This window comes from Gallus gallus, chromosome 2 (genome assembly GCF_016699485.2).
Source record: "Gallus gallus isolate bGalGal1 chromosome 2, bGalGal1.mat.broiler.GRCg7b, whole genome shotgun sequence".
NCBI classification, from domain to species: Eukaryota; Metazoa; Chordata; class Aves; order Galliformes; family Phasianidae; genus Gallus; species Gallus gallus.
In genome coordinates this window covers 9,185,145-9,208,046 of record NC_052533.1, presented here as the reverse complement: position 1 = coordinate 9,208,046, position 22,902 = coordinate 9,185,145, and the positions used below count along the sequence as shown (strand labels likewise).

The 22,902-nt window shown below is 37.7% G+C and overlaps 1 protein-coding gene across 2 annotated transcripts in view; it reads left to right on the top strand.

The window, feature by feature from the left end:
• Positions 1-22,902, top strand: part of PTPRN2 (protein tyrosine phosphatase, receptor type N2) — a 622,865-nt gene that overhangs the window by 205,591 nt on the left and 394,372 nt on the right. For both annotated transcript variants that reach the window (XM_025148316.3, XM_025148315.3), the window contains exons 4-5: positions 7,060-7,177; positions 12,690-12,852. In XM_025148316.3, coding sequence (XP_025004084.2) covers positions 7,060-7,177; positions 12,690-12,852 — 281 coding nt within the window. The remainder of the gene's footprint in view (positions 1-7,059; positions 7,178-12,689; positions 12,853-22,902) is intronic.

Genomic DNA, 22,902 nt, shown 5'->3' with positions numbered 1-22,902 from the left:
GGAGTGAGAAAAAAATTAAAATAAATGAAAATGATATTCTAACAGAAAAGGAAAGATTACCACTGTAGTCTAATAGGAGATTGCAGAGGATTAATACGGTAGCAACAGCTGTTTCACAGAGTAGAACTACAGTCAAGCTTTTTAGGTTAAATCTGGAATATTCACCTACACTTGGATGTGCTTGTCAGCTAACACAAGTGAGTTCAAAGCTCTGTGAAACAAGCAAAGCCGTTTCTTCTTTTAGTGTTATTTTGGGTGTATGTGGATGTTTCCTTGTATTCCTGGGAACTCCTTGGACTGACAGCATTGAGGACATGTCTGTGCATGGTGCAGGGGCAGGAGAAAATGGAGGGACGGAAGATACACCTTTACTCACCATATATTAATTTGATTGGTTTTTTGATAAGTATGTCACAGCTAAGATGTTCCAGAGAGCCATTCAAGTTAAAGATATAACTGACCATGAATTAAATTTAGGTTGAACATTCATATAAAGTTGTAACCATGAAAGAAGCTCCATTTTGCATATCTTACTTCCTAAAATTATTTTCTGTGCAGAGAACCATCTGCTTTCAAGGTTGAGGGTCATTGGTTTATGAGAAGGTTTATAAGACACAGTGGATAGCATGGGATTTATGTCAAGGTTCTGCAGTCTTTTTTGTATGCCTGTTCTGTTCTAGTCCATGGAAAATACCCTATTGTAGGTGGAAGTTACATTATATATTTTACACTATCCCATTATTCTTTTCTTAATATCAGCTCTAGCAGCAGAAAAATCTTATCTAGCACTTCAAAACTGTAGCTTGTACAAACCAATTATTTGTATCTGTCTACACGAGCTGAAGTAAAGGTAAGGAAACACTGCATACTAGGTCCTGTGAGAGTATTTTATAATCTTCCTGGCAAATGAAGCACTCATTTGGCTTTTTCAAATGACAGAAATTCCAAAAAACAGTAGAGAAAAGCCTTCCCTCTACCTTCTGGGATAGTTACTTAGAGTAAATTAAAATCTGGGCTGTAAAAAGATCATGCTAGTAGTTTAATTCTGTGGAGATTATCGCTTTTATGTATAATAAAACAATATATGAAAATTTGAAAGTGTGATCCTTAGGCAGCCCTTTCATCTGTTCTTTCAAGTGCAGAAGCTTTTTGCCTTCTGAGTGTGAGTGAATTGCTGCTGAATGCAGATACTGAACCTCCTGCATATTGTAGAGAAGATCCTACTAGAACTTCCAAAAGAGGACAAAAACCTCACTGGTGTAAAGTTGGTACTCAGTACTACTGCCTGGGGACATTCAGTAGACCATGGCCACAGAGCAGGAGTGGTGATGGCTGCTTGTAGCTCCATGTTGTTCCTTCAAATACAGGCTGTGCCAGGGTTTCTTTTAACCCAGTAAACAATGAAATGTTAGACTGGAGTAAGAAAAAATAGTTAGAGCAAGTTCTCATGGAGGTGTAACACAAAACTGTGCTGCCAGATTTTCTTCTGCTTTCACAGAAACCATCTTCAGTCACAGTTTTCAGAATAAACAAATATGCCAAGCCAAAGATACAGGGGAGTTAAATGCTGTGGCACACCAGTTTTTAGTGAAAGCTTACAGTGACCTTTTCTGTGCAGAGGTGGATTTAACTTCTCCATTATTATTTTTGCCATTAACCTGCCTTGTCAGTTGTTTTACAAAATTGCTCTTGGAAGTTCTACTTTTCTGTAACTGGAAACATCAAGATTTTATTTTTTGGCTACTTTCTTAAGTGGAAAACTAATTGGAAAAGATGGGTTTTGATATACACACAGCATTAAAGACACAATTTTATCTTATTACTGAAAAGTGGATATTACTGAGCCTGTTCCTGAAATCTGAAAATGGAGGTGTGGGATGCAGAGAAGTGCAGCTCCTCTGGAGGATGCTGAAGGGCATCCTACAGAAAGCCATGTCTATATGTTGACCTGTCTGTTGAGAAAGTTAGGGAAGAAAGCCAATCATTCCTAGTTCTGTAGGCATTCTGATAGCTCAGGTAGGCATTAGCAGTTTGCAACACATGGCATGGAGGATGAAACTCTCTGAGCTCCACAACTGACAGTTTCCTGGCTGAAATGAAGAAGCAGTTGAAGGTAGCTCAGAGAAAAACCTATTTTATCATAGAGTGTACAGGGACAAAATGGATAGTAAAACCAAAAAGTGGAAAAAAATTAATGTCACAACTGAAAAATAGTAATATGTTATGGCTTCAAGTGTGAATACTTCTGAGGTTTTTTGGCATTTTTATATGGGGATTTTCCGGACAAAGAAGGATCAGGTTTGAGTATATAGGTTTCTGGCAATATATAATAATCTCCTGTCACTTTGAATGGACTTGATATGTAAAAATCATTTTGTTGCCAAAATATTGATGCAGAACTAATCATTTTGGATTTCAAGTGGCACAAGAGCAGGAAGGGCCCTGTATTAGGCTGTCACACACAGGGCTCAGTGAAAGTGCCCACAGATCCCTGTGAAGCCTGAGCATCCTTCTCAGCCTGCTGGGGAAGGTTTGCATGGCCAAATCCTCAGGCACTGAGAACTGTTAGTGTAGCAAAGGACTTAATTTGGGCTGTGCTGATGTACACCACAATGCCTTTGCAAATTTAAAAGCTGTAGTTTTCCTGCCTAGGCATTCAGAGGAATAAAAATTGTGCCAGTGATTCTGTTAGAGCAAATTAAGAGAGAGAAGTAGCAGAAGATTTCAACAGTTGCTAATTAATTTGCATGCATTAAAGATGTGGTCAGACATATCTGCAAAGGCATCAAATTTCTGTAAGATGAAAAACAGAGTCCAAACCAAAGTAAAGGGTGCCCATACATAGGAAAATTGAACAGCCAAGAAAAGAAAAGACATTTGGATGCTGATTATTTTAAAATAATTTTGTGTGGCAAAACCAATGAAGCGAGCTAAAAATGAAATTGATGTGAAATCATCTTTGATTCTACTTTTGGAGACAGAACCTAATATCTTCTTTGCCAATATGCATTTGTGAAAGCTGTTTCTTCACTGTTTAACACTGCTCACTTTCAATATGATTCCAATTAACAAATGAAATTGTGTTGAGCTTAATAGGGACCTAGAAAACACCAATTTCACTATTATTTTTTCTACTTTGGAGTAATTATAATAATTAATTGTATAGATGAAAGAAAAGATCCAGGGAAAGCCCTGATAACAAGAAGGAAAACCAAGTCTTATCTGGAGTAACTGTACCGGCTTTGATATGGGTTTGCCTTTACAGCCTCTACACATTCCCTTTTCACATAGATTGAGGTTGTGTATTTTCATCATTTAGAAGATGGTCAGAGGGCTGGCTGCCTCCAACAAAGGCAGGCTGAGAGAGCTGAGCTTCTTCTACTGGAAGCTCCAGTGATTCCAGTGCATAAAAGCAGCATATAAACAGGAAGGAGACTGAGTTTTTACATGGGTGGATAGTGTATGACAAGAGGGAATGGTTTTAAACTGAAAGAGAAGAGATTTAGGTTGGATGTCAGGGGAAATTTTTCACTGAATGTCCAGAGATGCTGTGGATGCCCCATTCCTAGAGGGGTTCAAGGCCAGATTGGATGGGACCCTGAGGAGCCTGGTCTGGTGCCTGATGGAGTGGTGGGTAATCCTCCCCATGGCAGGGGGTTGGAGCTTGATGCTCTTTAAGGTCCCTTCCAACCCCATCTTTTCTATGATTCTGTGACTCTTTGCTTTTTAATTTAAAGCCCAAAGCAATAATTAAAATTTTGACTATCACTAAGGTGGAGCATTACTTCTTGTGGGGAAGGCTTGTACCTCTAGTTTTTTTTTTGTTTGTTTGTTTTTTTCCATGAGGACTCACAACACAGCGCTATTCAGCCAAGAGCAATTTTTTTTGTCTGTATCACTTTGGTGTCTGTCAGCCTCCTTCTGTTCGCGCATTGGCGTTACTTGTTGATGGAAACCCAGGGCTGGGAAGTGCGAGCTCTGGGCAGACCTGCAGCAGCACAGAGCTCCCTGGGCTGGGTGTCCCTGTGCCGTTCCCCACTACTGACATGGAAGTAATGTATGTACAAGAGCACCCTGTGATCCTGCTCAGCCAGCGGAGACAAATCGCTGTAATTGGGTGGAGAGTGGGACGCTGGTGCTAGGTGTGACATGGCAGACAAAGGGAACAGGAAATCACCATCCGGCATCATACGCTCCTTCTCAACTTTAATTCTGATTGCAGCTGTCAGCATGGTGTTGGAGTTCTTGAATGTGCTATTCTGTTGAGCTCAGTGTGTGGGAGAGATGTTTTTTTGAAACTGAAACAATGCTGGGAAATGATTGGTGTAAGGTTGGCTCTGAACGCATTGCAGTTTTGGAGGCAGTTACATAAGCAACAGCAATGCTAACTAATTGCAGAGGGGAGATTTCATGGAACTAGATAAAATCTGCGTTTTCATCCATGCATTCTAGCTCTTATCTGAGTTAGAAATGCTGGGAGATACATGTGAGAAAGCGTATTCCCTTAGTTCTACTTTCTAAAGCTCTGTAATAAATATTCTGTTTTTCTTTCACTTATTTGCTCTCCTTTAATGCCACACTTGCGTGTTTTTTTTTTTTTTTTTTTTTCAGTTTTAAATGCTGTATCTTAAAATTGTGTAGCCGGAGAAAGAAAATACAGCCAATTGAACAAAATACACATGGCCATTGAGTCCTGGGGCTGCAATGGTTTGTTTTGCTTTTTTACAAAAACAATTTTGTGGAGGCATAAAGACATACCTAAGTAATGATACCTCTGTCTGCTCTCAAATACATTGCTCGGGAATGAGAGAGATTAATTTCCTGTCTTTATGCAGATGCTGCAGAGATGAACTCTTTCATGCTTTAATTTGAACAAAACTCTTGAGAGAGATTCCGTGTGTTTTTCTTCAAAGTTTACAGTAATTACTGAATAATCGTTAGCGTTTAGTAGGGCCAGTGTTGGATTAGAGTTGAAAAGGGAAACTGCAGTGATTTTGGAAACACGGTTCATAAATTAGTAGTTTTATCGCTATGCTAATTATTTATATAAATGTGTATTTTCCCAAACTTCTTTGTTGCACTTCTAAACTTGAATGTTATCACAGTTCTTTCTTCCACATCAATTTATAGAACCACTAAAAATGTGTAATGCTAGACAACTGAGAAGTAAACTCAAACATATACATATATATAAACCTCCCTGCAAAAATAATTTCTGTACCACTACACCAAAATAATCGTAGGTGCTTTGTGACTCATTTTTGTGTATTCACATAAGAACTTGTTCTGAGCAGCCTTAGACTGATTTGAGTCCATCTACTTCTATGGCACATCTGAAAAGGTGAGATTTGCATTTGAAAAGGATGAATCAGATCTAAAAATATCTCGGAGATTCTTCCTTCTCCCAAGGGTCTGGAATCATCTACTGTAGCCATTAGCATTTACCATGATTTCAGGTGAAGTTTTTTCTCAATAAATTTAGGTAACATTTTTATTTAAGAAGAGACATCCAAGAGGTTTTTTTGTTTGTGGAAGCCCATGCATATTTACATGAGTTCTAGATTGTTTATTATTATTTTCATTAGTGGAAAAAAAGGAAGTTAATACTGCAGTACATCTATATTTTTTTCCAAAACTGGGAGTTTTCTCCTCTAAAATTTGCCTAAATCCCAGACAGCAACACAGTCTGCATACTCCTTAGGCCTGTCTAATCTTACATCCAACTTTTTTATGTATCTCCTACCGAAGCTGAAAATTTGATAAATGTTAAAGTCATTTATACTTCTGCATGCTCAGAACCGTCTGCTTTGGCAGAATGAATGAACCTCCTATTTAAACTTCTTTGTAAAATCCAGGCTTATGTAAAGAGACAATAAACTCAACCTTCATACCCTGTAAGAGTCTAAAGAATACAACTCTTTTTGAAGAGCTCATTGGATAAAGCACTCATCCAAGAAGTGAGTTGGCAAGTTCCGGGTTCTGCTGAGACTGATGGTCCTGAGTGTGCCTATACCAACACATCTGCTATTGACTGCGAATAGAGCAGAAATTTATAGAGTGTGCCTACAGTAGGAACTGAACCAGAAATGCCTCTTCCGAGGCTGGTTCTAACAAGCAGATACGTCCCTTCCCATCTGCAGCTAGGGTGGATTTTTCTTTAGGTGGTTTCTTTTAGGAAGATATTAGCAAGATCACCATATCTGGAGCTTTTATCGATATTCATTTGGGGGTTTTGTGGTATTTTATTGTGCATGGTGTAAAAGGAATTCACTGCAATTATGCAATATTTAGTTATTAGATAATTACAGATAATTACATGGGTAAGTTCTATGAACTAAAGTATTACTGTAACATCTAAAATCTACAAATCGGATAACAATTATTTTTATAATTATATCATTATTCTAAGTATAATTACCATGAGATCGTCAGTGCATGTAATTAATGAGTAATTACTGGAATTTGCCTTTGCAGTTGCACTTCCCCCTTGTTGTAAAGTTCTTTGTCACAACATTTAATATAAAGATAAAATAAATTGACCTCTACTTGTTTTATATTAAAACTCGAAACATTTTTTCCACTGCAATGCTAGCTCCTTAGTAGTCTAGAAGTATAGTTTAATGGAGAGAGCTGAGAAGGGTCAGTGTAGTGTGAATGGGGGAGAAGGGAACAAATCACCTCTGGGAAGCAACTATTTGGTGGATACTAGCACTCAGAATTAAGATGCTTTGTCTTTTAATGGCCAACTACTGAAATCTCTCTTTTCAATAGCTATCCCCAAAGAACTCTTTTTTATACATAGAAAATTGTAAGTAGCTAGAGTTGTGTAAAAATCAAGCCTTTCAAAATCTCATTGTGTTATCTTCTGTCTTTCTAGGAAAAGCTTGATTAACAGAATTTCTTACAGGAGAGAGGAGTCTGTAGTTTACTCTTGGATTCACGTTCAACAAAGCTGCTTTTTTTCTTTCTTATATTGTTTATATAGGACATACTCTTGACAAACTTTCAAGTTACAAAACAGTGACTTTCTGTCTTTTTGTTTGTTTGTCTTTTTTTCAGGTTTTACCTGGCAAGATGACTATACACAGCATGTCATTGGTCAGGAACTCTCAAACATCCACAGAGTCCACAACAGACGCCCTGACATCTTTGTGTCTGAAGCATCTGACACAGGAAGGTAAGTCTTCTATGGTATTTTTGCATGGTAGGCTTTAAGGAGTCTTTTCAAATGATGGGAAATTGAAGCTGAGTTAAATGCCTTGCTAAAACTGCTCTGTGTGTGACCATTAGAAAACAATTGTACAACAGCACTTGAAGCTGGTAGGAAAATAGTGGGCAGAATGGATTAAAACTCTCTGACCTTTTCTTCTAATTATTATCAGGTTAAGAAAATATTACGGTCTTCTGTTGTTAGTTTGGGTGTCAGAAATCCAAACATCAGGTCTTCTATCTGTTCATGCACTGTCTAGTCTCAGATCAGCCAGCTTGAGACTAGCTTTCAAAGGCAGACTTGTACAGCAGCTCTTTCACAGGAAGCATTTTGTTCTGGAGTAAGCCAATAACAACTAAGCAAAAGAAAGAATTGAATGAGATTCTAGTTAATTAATAATAATGTCAAATGAACATTTTTCTATACACAGTTGTAACTGATGTGTGGTCAGTAGATAGTTTGCTTCACTTGCAAAATCTGTCCAGGAAGAAGAGATTCACACAAGATCCTGTGGCAGAAAAAGTTGAGACATATATATATTCTTTATGCTACAGAAGCCACTTTCATTGTGATTATTGGTGGCAAGAGACACAGCATCTGTAACTGTGTAGAGTGATATGAATGTTTACCATATAATTATATCATCTTCATATATGTATAAATTCATGCATAAATTTATACTTCTTCATACACATACAAATACACTTTTACCTGTTCTGTCTTTGCAGCTTTCAAGTGCAAGTCAATTGCACAATCCCCAAGAAGGAAATTTTAAAACATATAAAGTTTTAAGAATGTCAAAAAATTGAGAATTTGGATTTCTCCTATGTGATCATATGAAATGCAATCTCAAAATCAGTGAAATTGATAGAAACTACTCTTTGCTGGAGAACTTTCTTCATAGTGGAACAAAGCTTGAAGTGCTAGCCTTGATGGGCAGGATACTGTTTGTTGGATCTTCATATACAACAAAGAATAAGAAACCATTTCTGTACTAAATTATTCTTTTAATTGAAATAATAGCACTACAATAGGAAATGTCCAACAGCTTCAGCTTTGTTTTGCCTCAGTTTGTTTTGATTTAATTCATAATCCGACCTAGTGCTTTGTACATATTCCAATCTATTTAATATAAAATCACAGTATCATACACTTCAGGAGTGCAGTAAGATAGAAGCTTAACTTGTAAAAAAGACAGCAATCTATCATTTGCCATGAAGCTGATAACTTCACATGGTAGAATCCAAAATCTGTTCTCATTACTTAGGTGCTCTTGATGCCATTACTATGTGGATTACTCTGTGTGTGCTATCAGAAATGATTTTGAAGATCTTGGATATTTTTTTGTGTATAATGAGTATATCTAGAACAGAATCTATTATGATAATAGACCAGATTTCTGCAAAATCAAATCTACATTCTGCAGTGTTCCCAATTCATAGTTGCACAAACATAAAATGTATAAGAACATACATGAAAAACAATGTAGGTTTTAGATTAGGAACAGATGATCACTTTAAGGAGTCCCTGTTGGAATCGGGTTCGAGCCATTTTGTGTTTTGAACTAGGGATATACTTGGAAAAAAAAAAAAAAAAACATTTTGTGTACTGACACTTCAGGTACATCAGACTTTCAAATGTGTTCCCCTTATAGTAGTTCCCATTGTGGATAGATTTTTTGAAGTTACCAAGCTGTGACTCTGAAAGCATTGTCTTATGTGCCTACAGTTTAAAACATTAATTGATTTTTCTGGTTGTCCATTTGCAATGTATTCTGTAGGTCAGAGAACAGTATGAACTTTTTCCCTGTCTTCTTGTAGTTTCTAATAAAATTTGCTTTAAGCCCATTGCGTACATACACTTGCTGAAGGATTATCAGATAATAATTAAATAATTAAAAAAGCAACTTAGTGTAGGTATCTGATTATCAAAGAAACATTATGGCACGAAGACCTTTTATTAAGGGTAAAGTGTGTAATAAGACAATATGAAGTCATATTAATGAGTCATTAATCCCCACAGAGTTAGTGAGAGCAAGAAGATAGACCCAGACACTTGAAAGGTAAATTGACTTAGGCTAAATTACTGCGAGTGAAATCTGATAGAACAGAAGACATGGATTTCATCTTAAAAAAGCCCTGAAATGGGGAGCTTGATTTCAAGATGAAAGTTTGTTCTTTGGTGGCTAACTGGAGTGTACATGGCATTTCCTGGGCCCTTATTAAATTTCAAAAAAAAAAAAAGAATTCTTAAAAGAGGATCCAAGATAAAGGAAAAAAAATCCATTCTGCACACAGGGAATAAATGTCAGTTGTATTCATCGGTGCAATTAGGCAAAACCACAAATGTTTCCAACAAGCTTCAATGCGTAAAGTGGGGTATAGTATTATTTCTATAATAAAACCGTCATTAAGTCAGTAATAAGATTCTGACAGCATTTTAAAAGGAGAATCTCTTTATTCTAAATCGTGGTATCTATTAATAGAGAACATTCTAGAAAAGCTTAATATCTGAGGTACAAAGATCCATGTATTTCCATGAAGCAGCTCCCAAAGTGCTGTTTTTTTGTTTGTTTGTTTGTTTGTTTTTTCTTTTGTAGGAATTGTATAATTATTTCTATGGATAAATAATTATTTATGTTATTGTCTTTATACATTATGGTTCTTTGAATGCAAAGTCTTTTTTCAGAACGAGTTGAAACTGGCAATACTTCCAAATAAGTGCACAAGAACTCAACTGGGAGTCATTTCTCATACCCACTAGGTGCCTTTAGATGTTGCACTTTCATCCATTTTCCAATATCATTTTGTTAAATTTAAAGGAATTATTTTAATTCAGTTTCAATAATAGCTTATTTAATGTGTTTGACTTTCTGCGTTAACAAGATGAACAACAGTGATATACTGCTGAACTACAAAGATTTTAACTAATCTTTCAGATGTATTTGTAGGCTTTTATTAAAGTTGCCTTCAACTGAAATGTAATCCTTTGTTAGCCTTTTATATTTTAATTGTTATTTTTCAGTTTATAATATAAAATATTACATCTAATATGGAATTTAAACATAATTTGAGATCAATTACTATCTCCATAAGAAAAAATAGGAAATGTACATCTCAGATTTTGCATTTAGCACCAGTGAGAGCAATTACATAGTGTAAATAATAGTTTGAAAAGCTAACCTAAAGTCTGTCTTTTATCTGAGCGTTCAGTTCCCATTAGCTCTAGTGGAAATCCTCAGGGCAGAATTTGGTCTAGTGTTACCATTTTCCCTTCCTTTTCAAAGTTAACGAAGAAAGGAGATGTTGGAATTAAATGATGAATGAAAGATGAGTGCTTTAAACTGGGATACCTTCTGTGATGAGAAACTCTTTGGATTAGTTCATCTCTATTGAAGCAGAAAGCATACTGCCCAGATCCTTCTAGAAGTGCAGAACAGTTTTAGCCCAGCTCTAAGTTCAAAAGTAGTTGGATAATTTTACCTGTGCATCCACCCTTCGCCATAAGGCGGAATTTAGAGCTCTGGAATAAAAGAAAAATATGAACAGAATGAACAAAGAAGGACTTTCAAGCTCGCTATAATGTTCCAGGCAGCAGAACTTCATGTTCTTAGCAACTGAGTGCTTAATGGGTAGCTGGTGGAACTTGAGTTGCACAATCTTGAAGTTGCACAAAATGGCTTTGGAGGCCCTCAGCATGGAAACACAGGCAGGGCAGTGCAGGCTGTCCTTTCTTGCAGTGAATTCAGCTATATTCTGGGGAGAGGAGAGGATGGTGGCAGTGTAATGGAGCATGGAGGTTCACAGGCATTGGGTAAGTCTCAGAGCTGTGTAAATTGTCCTAGATGTGAGGAGACCTGCAGACTGAGAAAATAGAAAGGTGCAGAAAGGCTTCCACGGCCCCTCTGGTCCTGCTGCTGAGGCCTTGCTGTGCTCTCAGCCTGGGAAGACTGAGTCACAACAGCCACTGGGGCAAGTCAGATCCAGGCCTCCCACTCCATGATGCATATCTCTGAAGCACACAAGTCCCTTGCTGAAGCAGGAAAATGAAATTTTCCTCACTTAGGATCTGCCCCTTGGTGGATGGAGGTGTAGGCTTTTTTCCTGCTTCTTCAAAGTGAGCAACCCTGTGAGAACTATTGGTTGCAATGCTACCACAGCAAATTAGATCATTAATTTTATTTATCAGTATGAAATTAGTCAAGACATGAATTTGATACAGCTACGGACATTGAAGGAAATGCTACTTCTACTTTGAATAAAGTAATATAATTATACCCAAGATTTGGAAAATGAGATAATGGTAGTCTTTTGAGCTGTGTCCCTAAATATGCACCGTGACATGAGCTTACAGTGGCCTGGACATGTTGAGAGTGAAATGATGCCTTGTCTTCCTGAGCTGGAAAGCAGCTCCACCTGGAATTGTTCTTCACTGAAGACGTGTGTGATCACATAGGTAGGAAATGCTGACACCTCCCTCAAAATAAGTGCTGGCACAGGCTGTCCAGAGAGGTGGTGGCTGCCCCGTCCCTGGAGACATTCAAGATCAGGCTGTACAGGGCTCTGAGAACCTGATGGAGCTGTAGATGTCCCTGTTCATTGTAGAGGAGTTGGACCAGATGACTTTTAACAGTCCCTTCCAACTCAAACGGCTCTATGAGCAGTATGCCACTCACAGGCATGCTGAGAATCCTCCCTCTGCTGTTTTGCATGTGGAGGGAAATAGTTGCTGGTGTTGACATTTAAATTATTGCAATCATTGACATGTTGTTGAGATAGATGAGGAGATGTGGTAATAATTCAGATTCATTGCACACAGCACACTGAGTCCTGTGTAAGAGCTTCTACACTGCTGTTGTTTAATCACCTTTTTAGCTCTTCTTCACAAACATGAGTGAGACCTGTCTAAAAAAGTCAGGAAACATAGCTATTCTGTGATTCTGAAGTGCATGAGAAGATCACAAGAGATGCTTTTTTTCCATCTCAGTATTTCTTTGTTAAGCTTTTTGCTAAAGCTGACTTGTTCAGTCCGGGAGTATATGTATCTTGTAAATTACATGCAGCCAAAACTGTGCTGATTCTCGTTATCGTGTAGCAGATTTTTCAAATCTCAGAGCCATCTCATATTTTTTGGGGGAGATGCATTTTAGTCATGCATAGTTTCTTTCTACTTTTTTTTTTTTTTTTTTACACATTTACAAATTTCTTCTGAATGTGACTGCCTCCGTGCACGCATTCTTTGATTCGCTCTTGGATCATGCAATAAATTGTTAGTAGTGCCTGTTTTTTGAGCTGGCTTTTCTTTTTGAAGCATTGAATTTTCTGTATATTTGTGGTTGTTGCACTTTAAAGTGTCTTTTTTTGTTAAGACCTCCTGAATAGAACTAATTTCAGTGTTTTGTTGTATAACAGTGACATTTTTCTTAGGCATGTTGTATGTTATGCAGGCTGACGATATTTTATTTGCTTTTGCTGTGCAGGATTTTGGAACAGAATGAAGATAATGAAAGAAAATCTCATCTGGAAAACGATGTGAACTTGGCTGAATCTCTTCAGCAGTATCTTAAGTATCTAGGTCTTCTCTCTCAATCTGCAGCTACAAATTTGTATCCAAGGAAGAGAAACGACAAAGCTTCTGTCAAGGTTGTATTTTTAATGTGGTTCCTACATTCTGTGATTTCTTCTCCTGTGGATGTTCTTTATTTTTCTGTTTTCACCAAACATTTTTTCTTAGTGTCTCTTCCAATTGATTATCATAACTGCAAGACCTCCTCAGATGAATAGTCTGCTTCAGCATTGTAAACAATAGAGCTCTTCTAATCTGGAACATTTTAACTTATGTAGTGTCTGAGTGTATATTAGAAAGAAGGGAAAAATGGGATTTTGTTGAAGCACCTGAACCCTTCCACTAAAAAGAGCTGGCCAGACTGCCTTGTCAATTCTGCTTGGTTTTTATAGTGCTTAGAGTACAATTAATAAAAATATTTAGTAGGTTTTGACAATACATCTGATCAGTTGTGCCTCAAAATTTCCTACTTCTTATTGATCATATAGGAAGCCTATCATGATCAATTAAGATGCAGATGTATACATAATAAATACAATTGGGAAGAGAAATCATGCCTGTTAAATCTTGAGTATCATCTATGTTAAAAAACAAAACAAAACAAAACAGGAATGCCTATTTGAGAACCGAAAGAATGTTTTTCTTTCATAGGAAAAAAATCTACTGGGTTCTAAGGCTGAGCTTGATAAACTCCTAAAAATCATTGGATGAACTGGATGCATGTGACAGGCCCTCATTGCCATAGATGCTTTGCTTGAAAAATGCGCATGTACGAACAATGTTCTTGTAAAGAAATAGGCTGCTGTTTTAGGGATCCTTTAAAAAAAAAGGTTATGGGTTATTTGCATGAATACAGTCTAAATGCACCAGCTTCAGCTAAAAAATTTACTGAGCATTTAGAAAAAAATAGGATGATGAAAATATGTCTAAGCCAAACTGCTTGCTTTTTTCCAAGAACTAACTCAGAAATATAAATCTGCTGCAATGTATCTGCATCAGCAACACCCAACAGCAGTATAAGTCATATCAGCTATTTAATTGGGAGATATCTGAAACAGTATTCTGTTCAGAAGCTGCAGATTTTCAATTTCACTGCTTGGCATGTACAACCAGGTTACAGTTTGTGGCAGATCCAGTGGGTGCTCGTATAGAGTAACAGAAACTTGCAGGCAGTAGTAAGTCAGCTTTTGGGGAAGGGTGAGTGACCACCTTTGGGATGCGTTGCCCCAGCTCATTACTCCTGGGTGCTGACTGCAGCGAGGATGCCCTGCTTTGAATCACTGGCTTGAGAGAAGAAAAAACTTGCCCAAGAAGTATTTCAGTGGGTCTGGTGCTGTCATGCAAGTTCATAAATAATCCATATGGCTGAGACCTTCTGTGTGGAAGCCTGCTGTGATAACACCACCCACCAACCTTATCAAGTGTTGCCATGGAGATGGGTACTCTGAAGCCTGGGGGAGTGGGACAAAGACGAGAAAATCTGGAAATGAGACATGTATAGAAGCAAACTGTATGCTTTATTTACTAAGAAGAATCTTAAAACGCAGACATTGAGCCAGACATGTTAGCTATAATTTTAAATTAAAAAAAAAGAGAAGAGAAAGAAGAAAAATATCTTAAAAAATAGTAATAAATCATGAATTTTACATTATCCCGGAGAAGCTGCCCTTTGCTCTGCAAATCAGATGTGACTGTTATTCTTTGTAAAGAAACAAGAGGGATGCAGTGTGTGTACCTCGATTCATTGGGTCATTATTGGAATAACTTTAAACAAAATAAAAGACACAATGTTTGGTCCTCCGTGAAGCAGAAAAAAAATGTAAAAATCAATGACTAGAGATGAGGAGGAAGGAAAGTAACTGCAGAAGCTGCATTTGATATGGTCATACCACCTATAGTTGTAAATGACTATATTAACCACTTCTATTGCACGTTCAACAAAATCTTGATGCTTTATTCTGTAGTTCATATATCAACCTACATTATAGAATTGTAACAAGCTCTTATCTTTTTAGCTTTCTTGCATTATTCCGATTAAAATTAAGGTTTAATACAGCGGCACTTTATCTTACTTAGAATTACAGCTTTAGGGCCCTTGCCTTTCTTACAAAATCATTTTCTTTCAAGTATATATTTATCTCCCTTACTTCATCCTTGCTGTCAGAGAGCAGGAAATGTAATGCCACTCTGGTTGCTTTGATACTCCACCTTCTATGAAGTATAGCTGAATCCTGCAGAAATGCAGTGCTTCTAGGCAGACTCCCAGAGTGGGTTCTGATTTGTTCCAAAACTGTCATCAGAGAACTCTAGCCAAAAATAAAAGAGAGCAAGAAAAAGGGAGAGGGTATAAAATAGTTGTTATCAAAAAGTTTTATTTAGTATCTTAACTTAGATATTTTTAATAAGACGGCTTTATAAACTTTTGGTCTTTATTTTTTCTACCATCTTCTACACGTGTGTTGTCAGAATAAAGCTATAGGGCTTTGCAATTACCAAGCAGAGGGCATCCATACAGTTATTCGCAAAGCTGTAAAATGAGGTACAGCAAAACTTAAAACAAAAGCTCGCTTGATATGTCTCATGTTCAAACAGCTGTCAGCCAGGAGCTTGATATGACAGTGACGGAAATAACAATATCAAGCTTAAATCATGCAACTTTACCTTTTATAGCAAGAGCTTCTCTGAGTGGATTTTGAAGCACTGAGATAATTTTTTTTCTCGGTATTGAGACATTATCTTCTGCAGGCTGTAATCTAGCCAGCTGATAATTACTCTGCCTGTGGGTAAGTAACAGTAAATGGGAAGATTTTGTGAGTTTGTTTCCTGAGGATTATGGTTGTAAAGAACATTTCTCTTTGGTTCAGCTGGAAAGAGTTGTTCAGAAAATGAGCACTTGGTGGCATTTGTTACTTAAGCATTAGCTAGTTGTTGGGTTTTTTCTGTTTTTTTTTCTCCCCACTCAGGGTTAATGAAGATTTTACCATTCACAAAATGCTGCATTATCAGTCTCTGTGATTCCTTTCTATTAAACCTGTACTCGGTATGGAAAACAACATACGGCCAAGCGCACACAAACAGTATGAGAGATCTTGATTTATCTCATCTGCTGAAGCAAGAAATGCAAAAGCTTCAAGTGACATGAATTCTTCTTCTCCTCTCCTCTCTGGTTAATTAAAACAAACAAACCCAGACCCGAAAAAACACTTTCTGCTCACATTGAGAAGCATAGTTTTGCCAGGTTATAAGGGACAGCACACAGCTGATATTACTAAAGCCATCCAGCTTAGACGGAGATCTCCCTTGCTCTGATGCTGCTGGTAGCCCACTACAGCAAAGCAAAAAGATAGGCAGCAAAATTGATCAGGATGGAAACAAGTGCCGTATTTATCTACTTTTCAGCAGCCAAGGCAGTAGGTAGTGGTGGGTCTTATATATTTTTAAAAAGTTTAAATGCACACAGTTAAACAATTACATGTGATTTCAATTATACTGCCTTCATCTGACTGAGAATAAGTTTTTAGTCATCGCAGAAAGAGAAAAGATTTGAAATGTGATCCAAGTGTACTTAAAAGTCTCAAATCCAGAAAGAGAATAAAAATAACTCAGTTGGGTTGACTTACTTTCTTCCAACTACTATTTTAACATATTCTCATGCTTTGTGATAACTTGACTTTTGAATTTTTAAAGCCTCAGGCTGGCAGAAGTGCTCTGCTCTGGTACTGTAGGACTGCAGGGGGTTTGTTTTAGATGCGAGACTGTGCACCTTGTTTCTTGCTCTTTTTCCTCTGGGCTCCAGAAAACCTTCTGAACAGCTATAGAACTAAGAAAGTTGTCTGCTATACTTGTATTAATGTTGCATTTCTGGTTGCAGGGGTCTCAGTTTTATGGGTTAGTGTTTTAGGGTTAGAAAAAGAAAGTTATTGCTCTTGTTCCTTCAGTCTGACTTGACTTTTGAAATCCTTAGACGTGGAGACTACATGCAACTGAGGTTTTCCTTAGGCTGCTGTTCTTAGGCCCTAATACATAGTGTAGAGAGAAAATTGATTAACTCAGAGTCTTCAGGGAGTTTCATTTTGCAAAAATAAATAAATAAATAAAATTTTTCTTTACATTAAATTAGTAACTAATAAAGGTCTCTAAAGAATCACAAAGAGCAAAAGAATCACAAAGAGCAAAAGAAATAGAGAAATAGAGTGTGGTTAGTGGCAGCAAGCAATGGCTGGTTGGTAGACCAGCAGTACAGTGGTGCTGAAACGAGAAAAGATGCAAATAAATACCCAAGGCAGAGTCAGTTTGCTGCAACCTCAAAGCTTGCAAAGGTTAGGCAGGGCATTTGGTAAAGCTTGTATTTCAACCCATGGTACGAGGAGGAGTATTCCACTTTCCCCTTTCACATTCAAGGAAGAGCACTCATAGATTGCTGGGTTGAAAATCAGTTATTTGACACTTTGTAATTGATCTCCTGAAAGAACTAAGATGTGTGATAATTATTAAAAGGATTATTATTTGTTTTAGAAAATCAGAGCACACAAATGCTGAAAGATATACTCTGAATTTATCTACAAACAGTGATTCTGCTGATTAACTAGTAAGAAATTATGCAATCATTGCTCATTTTAATCTGGAACTGTAATTCAAAAAAGCAGGACCCTTATTTGTCTAACATTGATTAAAATACAGTACTGAATGAAGATTGTCAAAAATAGATTTGATGGCTGACTGCTGAAAAGCAAAAGACCTTTCTGCAGCGCATACATTTAAATTCTGCTTGTATAAGTCTTAAAGTTAATATTCCCTATATGTTGGATTCTGTACAAGGAAGAAAAATGTAATATACCCAGTGCATAAGCAATTTAGTAAAAATATCAGGAATAATTGATTGAGGTGTACCACCCTGTAGCTACAGAATTTCCTGCCTACTAGCATATCTACACAACAGCCATTAGAGTTAACATCTGAATGTTGCAGAACCTGGATGTACTTATTTACTTAATGCACTCAGAAAGTAGAGTAGAACTAATATCCCTATTTCACAGAATGATTAGATGACTTTTCTAAGGTCATGGAGGAATTTTTTGGTAGAATGCAGACTTAAAGTTAAACCCCAAGACTTTAGTGCTCTAATGTGACCTGCGACTTGATTTTTTGGCTTAATAATTTAGCAAGTGAAGATTCCAGTGCCAGTACCATGCTTTTCAAGCCTTAGATCTAACGTATAGCTAACCTATAGAGCCCTTAGAGTCCTAACCCTTAGAGCTAACCTATAGAGCTAACCTATCATATATAACCTATATTTAGCCTATACCTACAGTCTCTGGATTTGTGTACAAATGGATTTGTGACGTGACAGCATTTCTATGACTAACATAGAAATCCTAATCCCTTATCACACGTTTGTCTTGTATAGATTACTTGTTTGTACAATAATTGGAAGGTGCAAGAGCTATAGAAATGGTATTAATAAATGATGTGTGTCAGGTCTGGGGCTTTTTATAAAGCTGATTCATGTTACTTTCTAGTAACTACCTAGCAATTACTAAACCATTGATTGATAGTTCTAAAATCTCAAAAGTTGAATAATTTCCTTCTTTTTCAGATTCACCACCTTTTCAAAATTAATTCTTTATTTTGCTGAATACTGTGCATTTGAGGCTCTTGTTTCTGTAATTAAGAAGGTGGTGGAGGTCATACAAATTTAAAAGTGTATTCCATATTTAATTTTAGATCATAGTAATTAAATAAGAAGGTAGAGTTCACAAAACTTCAAATCTTGTTTTATTTAACATCTGTGTGAGTGTGATTGTATATAAATTTCAGGACAATGCAACATTTTTTTTTTTAAATTGGATGGTAAATACCCTCAAGCAGTTGTACAGCAAATGGTCTGTTGGTTTTGGAGGATTTGTTACAGACATGGATCCTGCAGATCTCTGTTCATTTATATTTCTTTGGATAAAGGTAGTCTCTAGTCTCATATGTTGAAGTTATAAATACGTTGGATTGGTGCTAATGTGCTCAACTTTTGGCAGATAAAGATTTTCATGTTTCTATGTAAATCATTTTTAGATAATGAGTTAGCTCAATATACCAGCATATGCCTAGAGAAAATGTGTTTAAACATCTTTCACTGAAACCTTAAGTAACAGGCTTATTGACATATGAGCAAACTGTTCTCAGACGAGGGAGGCTGACAAACCCAAGTATATCTATCAACACTCATCACCATTCTGCACAATTTCTATCATCCGCTGGGGGCTGATTGTCACTTCATTGGCTCCTGTTATTAATGTTAGGGAACAGACTAATCTGGTAGCCTGACAGTGGTGAAGCTGCCTCTGCTTTCTGTCCCTACATCAAGTCAGAGGCCAGGGTGAGCATATGCCACATGCATCACAGGACTCATGGTCCAGCTCTGGCTCTTGGCTTTCAGATCATCATAGGCACACACGGGCACACAATAGACATCTTCTCACCCAGGAGAACAGTTAGCAGTGGAGTTTACTGGAGAGGCAGAAAAGACTGCAGTGGGATGGATGTGTGGAGCATGATCAAATAAGTGTACTGGCCAGCCTGCTTACACGCACCTTTCTACACCAAAGGTGTTGTTTTAGAAATGTTATTTTATCAAAAGGAATCCTAGAATCATGCAATGACTTATATTGGAAGGACCATTAAAGATGATCTAGTTACCACTCCCCTGCTGTGAGCAGGGTTGCCACACCACCAGGTCAGGCTGCCCAGTGCCCCATCCAACCTGGCCTTGAACACCTCCAGGGATGGGGACATCCACAGCTTCTCTGGGAAGCCTGTGCCACCAACTCACCACCCTCTGAGTAAAAAAAAATCCTCCAAAACTCTAATCTAAATCTCCCATGTTTAAAGTTAAAGCCATTCCCCATTGTCCTATCACTGTCAGACCATTTGAAAATCGGACCCCCTCCTGCTTATAAGCTCCCCTCAAGCACTGAAAAGCTGCAGTGATGTTTCCCAGAGCCTTCTCTTCTCCAAGCTAAACAAGCTCAGCTCCCTCAGCCTTTCTTCACAAGGGAGGTGCTCCAGCTCTCTGATCATCTTTGTGACCCTCCTCTGAACCCTCTCCGTTAAGTTCCATGTCTTTCTTGTGCTGCGGGCTCCAGACCTGGATGCAGTACTTCAGGTGGGGCCTCATGAGGGCAAACCAGAGGGGAACAGTCACCTATCAGTTTTGCCCTGCTGGCTACCTCTCTTTTGATGCTGCCTAAGATGCAGTTGGCTTTCCACGCTGCAAGTGCACACTGCTGGCTCATGTCCAGCTTTTCGTCCAGCAGGACCCCAAAAGTCCTTCTCCATAGGGCTGCTCTGAATGAGTTCTCCCAGTCTGTACGCATATCTGGGATCGCCTCAACCCAAGGGCAACACCTTGCATTTGGCCTTGTTGAATCTTATTCAGTTCACGATGGATGGAGATCTGTCAGAAATGGAGAGAACAAACAGCTAGCACGTTCCTCAGCAGAACAAGGAATGGCTACTAACGATAAGAATTATTTATGCAGGAAAGTCTGTGTAGCTAAGAACATCTCAAAGGAGACCAAGAATGTCTGGGAACATTTGAGACTTAAAAGTGAATTTTTTAAATAGTTACTTATACATGAAAGAAACCAACATAGTTATCCTCTCTTTCTTCTTTATTTGAGAGGTGATTTTGTTTAAAAATGGTAGAATATGCTGCTCGCAATCAAATCTCTGCCACCAGAAATTACAGCAATGTAGATTAGTGAATGATATACAGGCAGACCTCCAGACAATCCTGTTATGCTGCAGTTCCACAACCAGAATTAGGAAGCAAAGTCATCACTAGTTTTGATCAAAGGAAGCTCTGAGGAGCCCTTTTGCTTGATCAAGCTTTTGACACTGCAAACTACAGGATGTTAATTAACAATCTTTGCCATCTTTACTTCTCTGATGTAGTTCTTAAATGGTTTCAAAGCTGTTGTAATTCTGAGGAAGAAAATATGAGATAGTTACCGAAAATTATTAGTGAAATAATAGGCTTTATGAGATGACTGTAATCGTCCCTGTTGCCTTAGGCCTGCAAATCTGTCAAAAGACCACGGGCGTGAGATCCTCCTGTTGCTGCAGAAGGCACTGCTTTGGCCCCTTTACTGCTTTCTGGGTTACAAATTAACCTTGCAAGTTGCTGGTTTTTTTTTTTTTTTTTTTTTTTTTTTAATGCAGTGATTTCTTGCATTGTAATAATATTACTGTCTACTGTAAGTGAAAAGACTATTATAAGTTCGTGGAAAATACTTTTGCTCTACTACTGCTCAGAAGATTGAATATTTTTCTTTGGCTTTACTTATTACTTTCAGACAAGCTTAAGAATTTGTGTCTGTAACTTCACATCTACAGCATGCAGAGACTTGTGGAGCAGAGATTTCCCCTTCAGCTAGCTTGAAGCCTGCTAAGATATCCTCCTCACAGTGCATCACTAACCGGATACACCAGCTCACAGACTGGAAGAATTAAAGCTTTGTTAGCGTAGGACTGTGCAGAACAGTCTGTGAGGACCCAGGTGTACTGCTTACACAGCTCCAACCCAGGAACTTTTGCAGTGTAATCCACTCCACATCAGTGGTACAGCCCTCAAGTTTCATTGTCAACTGTATTTTTCTCAAGGCAAATGTAAATGGAGGTGTACAGACTCACAGCCCACTTTGCCCCTGTGCTCTTTGTGAGATAGGGGCTCACATGAATGTGTGCAATTCCCCAAGTAGTGTGTTGATACAAGATGAGTGCATGCACTTTGCAAAGCACCTAAACTGCTCCTGGTAGGAAAAGCTAAACTTCTTTCCCTTCACACAGTGAGTTAAAGAATGAAATCACTTTATTTTTGGTACCCCTAGGGTGCTGTTGTTGAGGGACAGCCTGGTTCTTATGTTTGTTGTTGGTGTTTTTTTTTTAATTTTGGAGAGACTACTGCCACTATCTCACATAGGCATAGTAAATAATGTAGGTGGAATCATGGTCCAACCAAATTTGGGTGGTAGCAAACATGAATTAATATCTGAAAAAAAATCAATGAAAAAAAGGCCAAATGAAATTGAGGGAGGAAGATATTTTTTTTCTTTTTGTATTCCTGAAGAATTTCTCTTAGAATATTTCCCTTTAAGATTAAGAAAATGTATTCTTAAGAAATGAAGTATCTTGTCAAAAATTTAATTCCATTCCTTCTGCCCTTTGGCCAGACATTCAAATCAATCTGCCCCTTGGTGGATAAATTGCACAGTATTTATCTGTGCCTTATGATGTATGTATCTCATCCTGTCCCTTTTTTAAATTACTTTTTTTGTTAAACAAAACATATAGTTCATAGACTTAGAGTGCATTTGCACGGTGTCATTTAATGTGCCCTTCTGTGAACTTTTATACAGAAAATGTCAGTTACTTACATTGCTAAACCATACAAGACATCACCCGAACAATTCCATCTTCAGAAAGGTTAGTGTATATAAGGGGGTTGATAATGTGTGAATTATGGAGATAACTTATTTGAAAGGTGGTGAATGGGAGGAAAATCTTGTGAGACGGAGAAATAAGATCTTTTTTAATTAAGTGTTTTTGCAATTCAGAGTACTTTTTGAAGATGTTGTATTAGTAACATGAGATTATTGAGCACTATTTTATCTGATAAAAAATGTGTTCATGATAGTAAACTAAAAGAGGGTAGATTTAGGCTGGATGTAAAGAAGAAGTTTTCTACAGTGGGGGTGGTGAGGCACAGGTTGCCCAGAGAGGTGGTGGATGCCCCATCCCTGGAGGCACCCAGGGTCAGACTGGATGGGGCTCTGAGCACCTGATGGAGCTGTAGGTGTCCCTGTTCATTGCAGGGGAGTTGGACCAGATGGCCATTAAAAGTCCTTTCCAACTCCAAGGATTCTATCATTCTGTAGTAGGAAAGTGCCTGCTAGTAATTATGTATGTACTACAGTATTATTTCCTAGTTCTGCATATCTCATTTAATGTTTTTTCATTTGGTTGGTTGATTGGTCATGGGTGTTCTCATTTATTTATTTATTTATTACTGTCAGTTTAATCAATGTAGAAATGAATTTTCTTTTTTACACTTTTCCTGGTCCCCATTTTCCTGT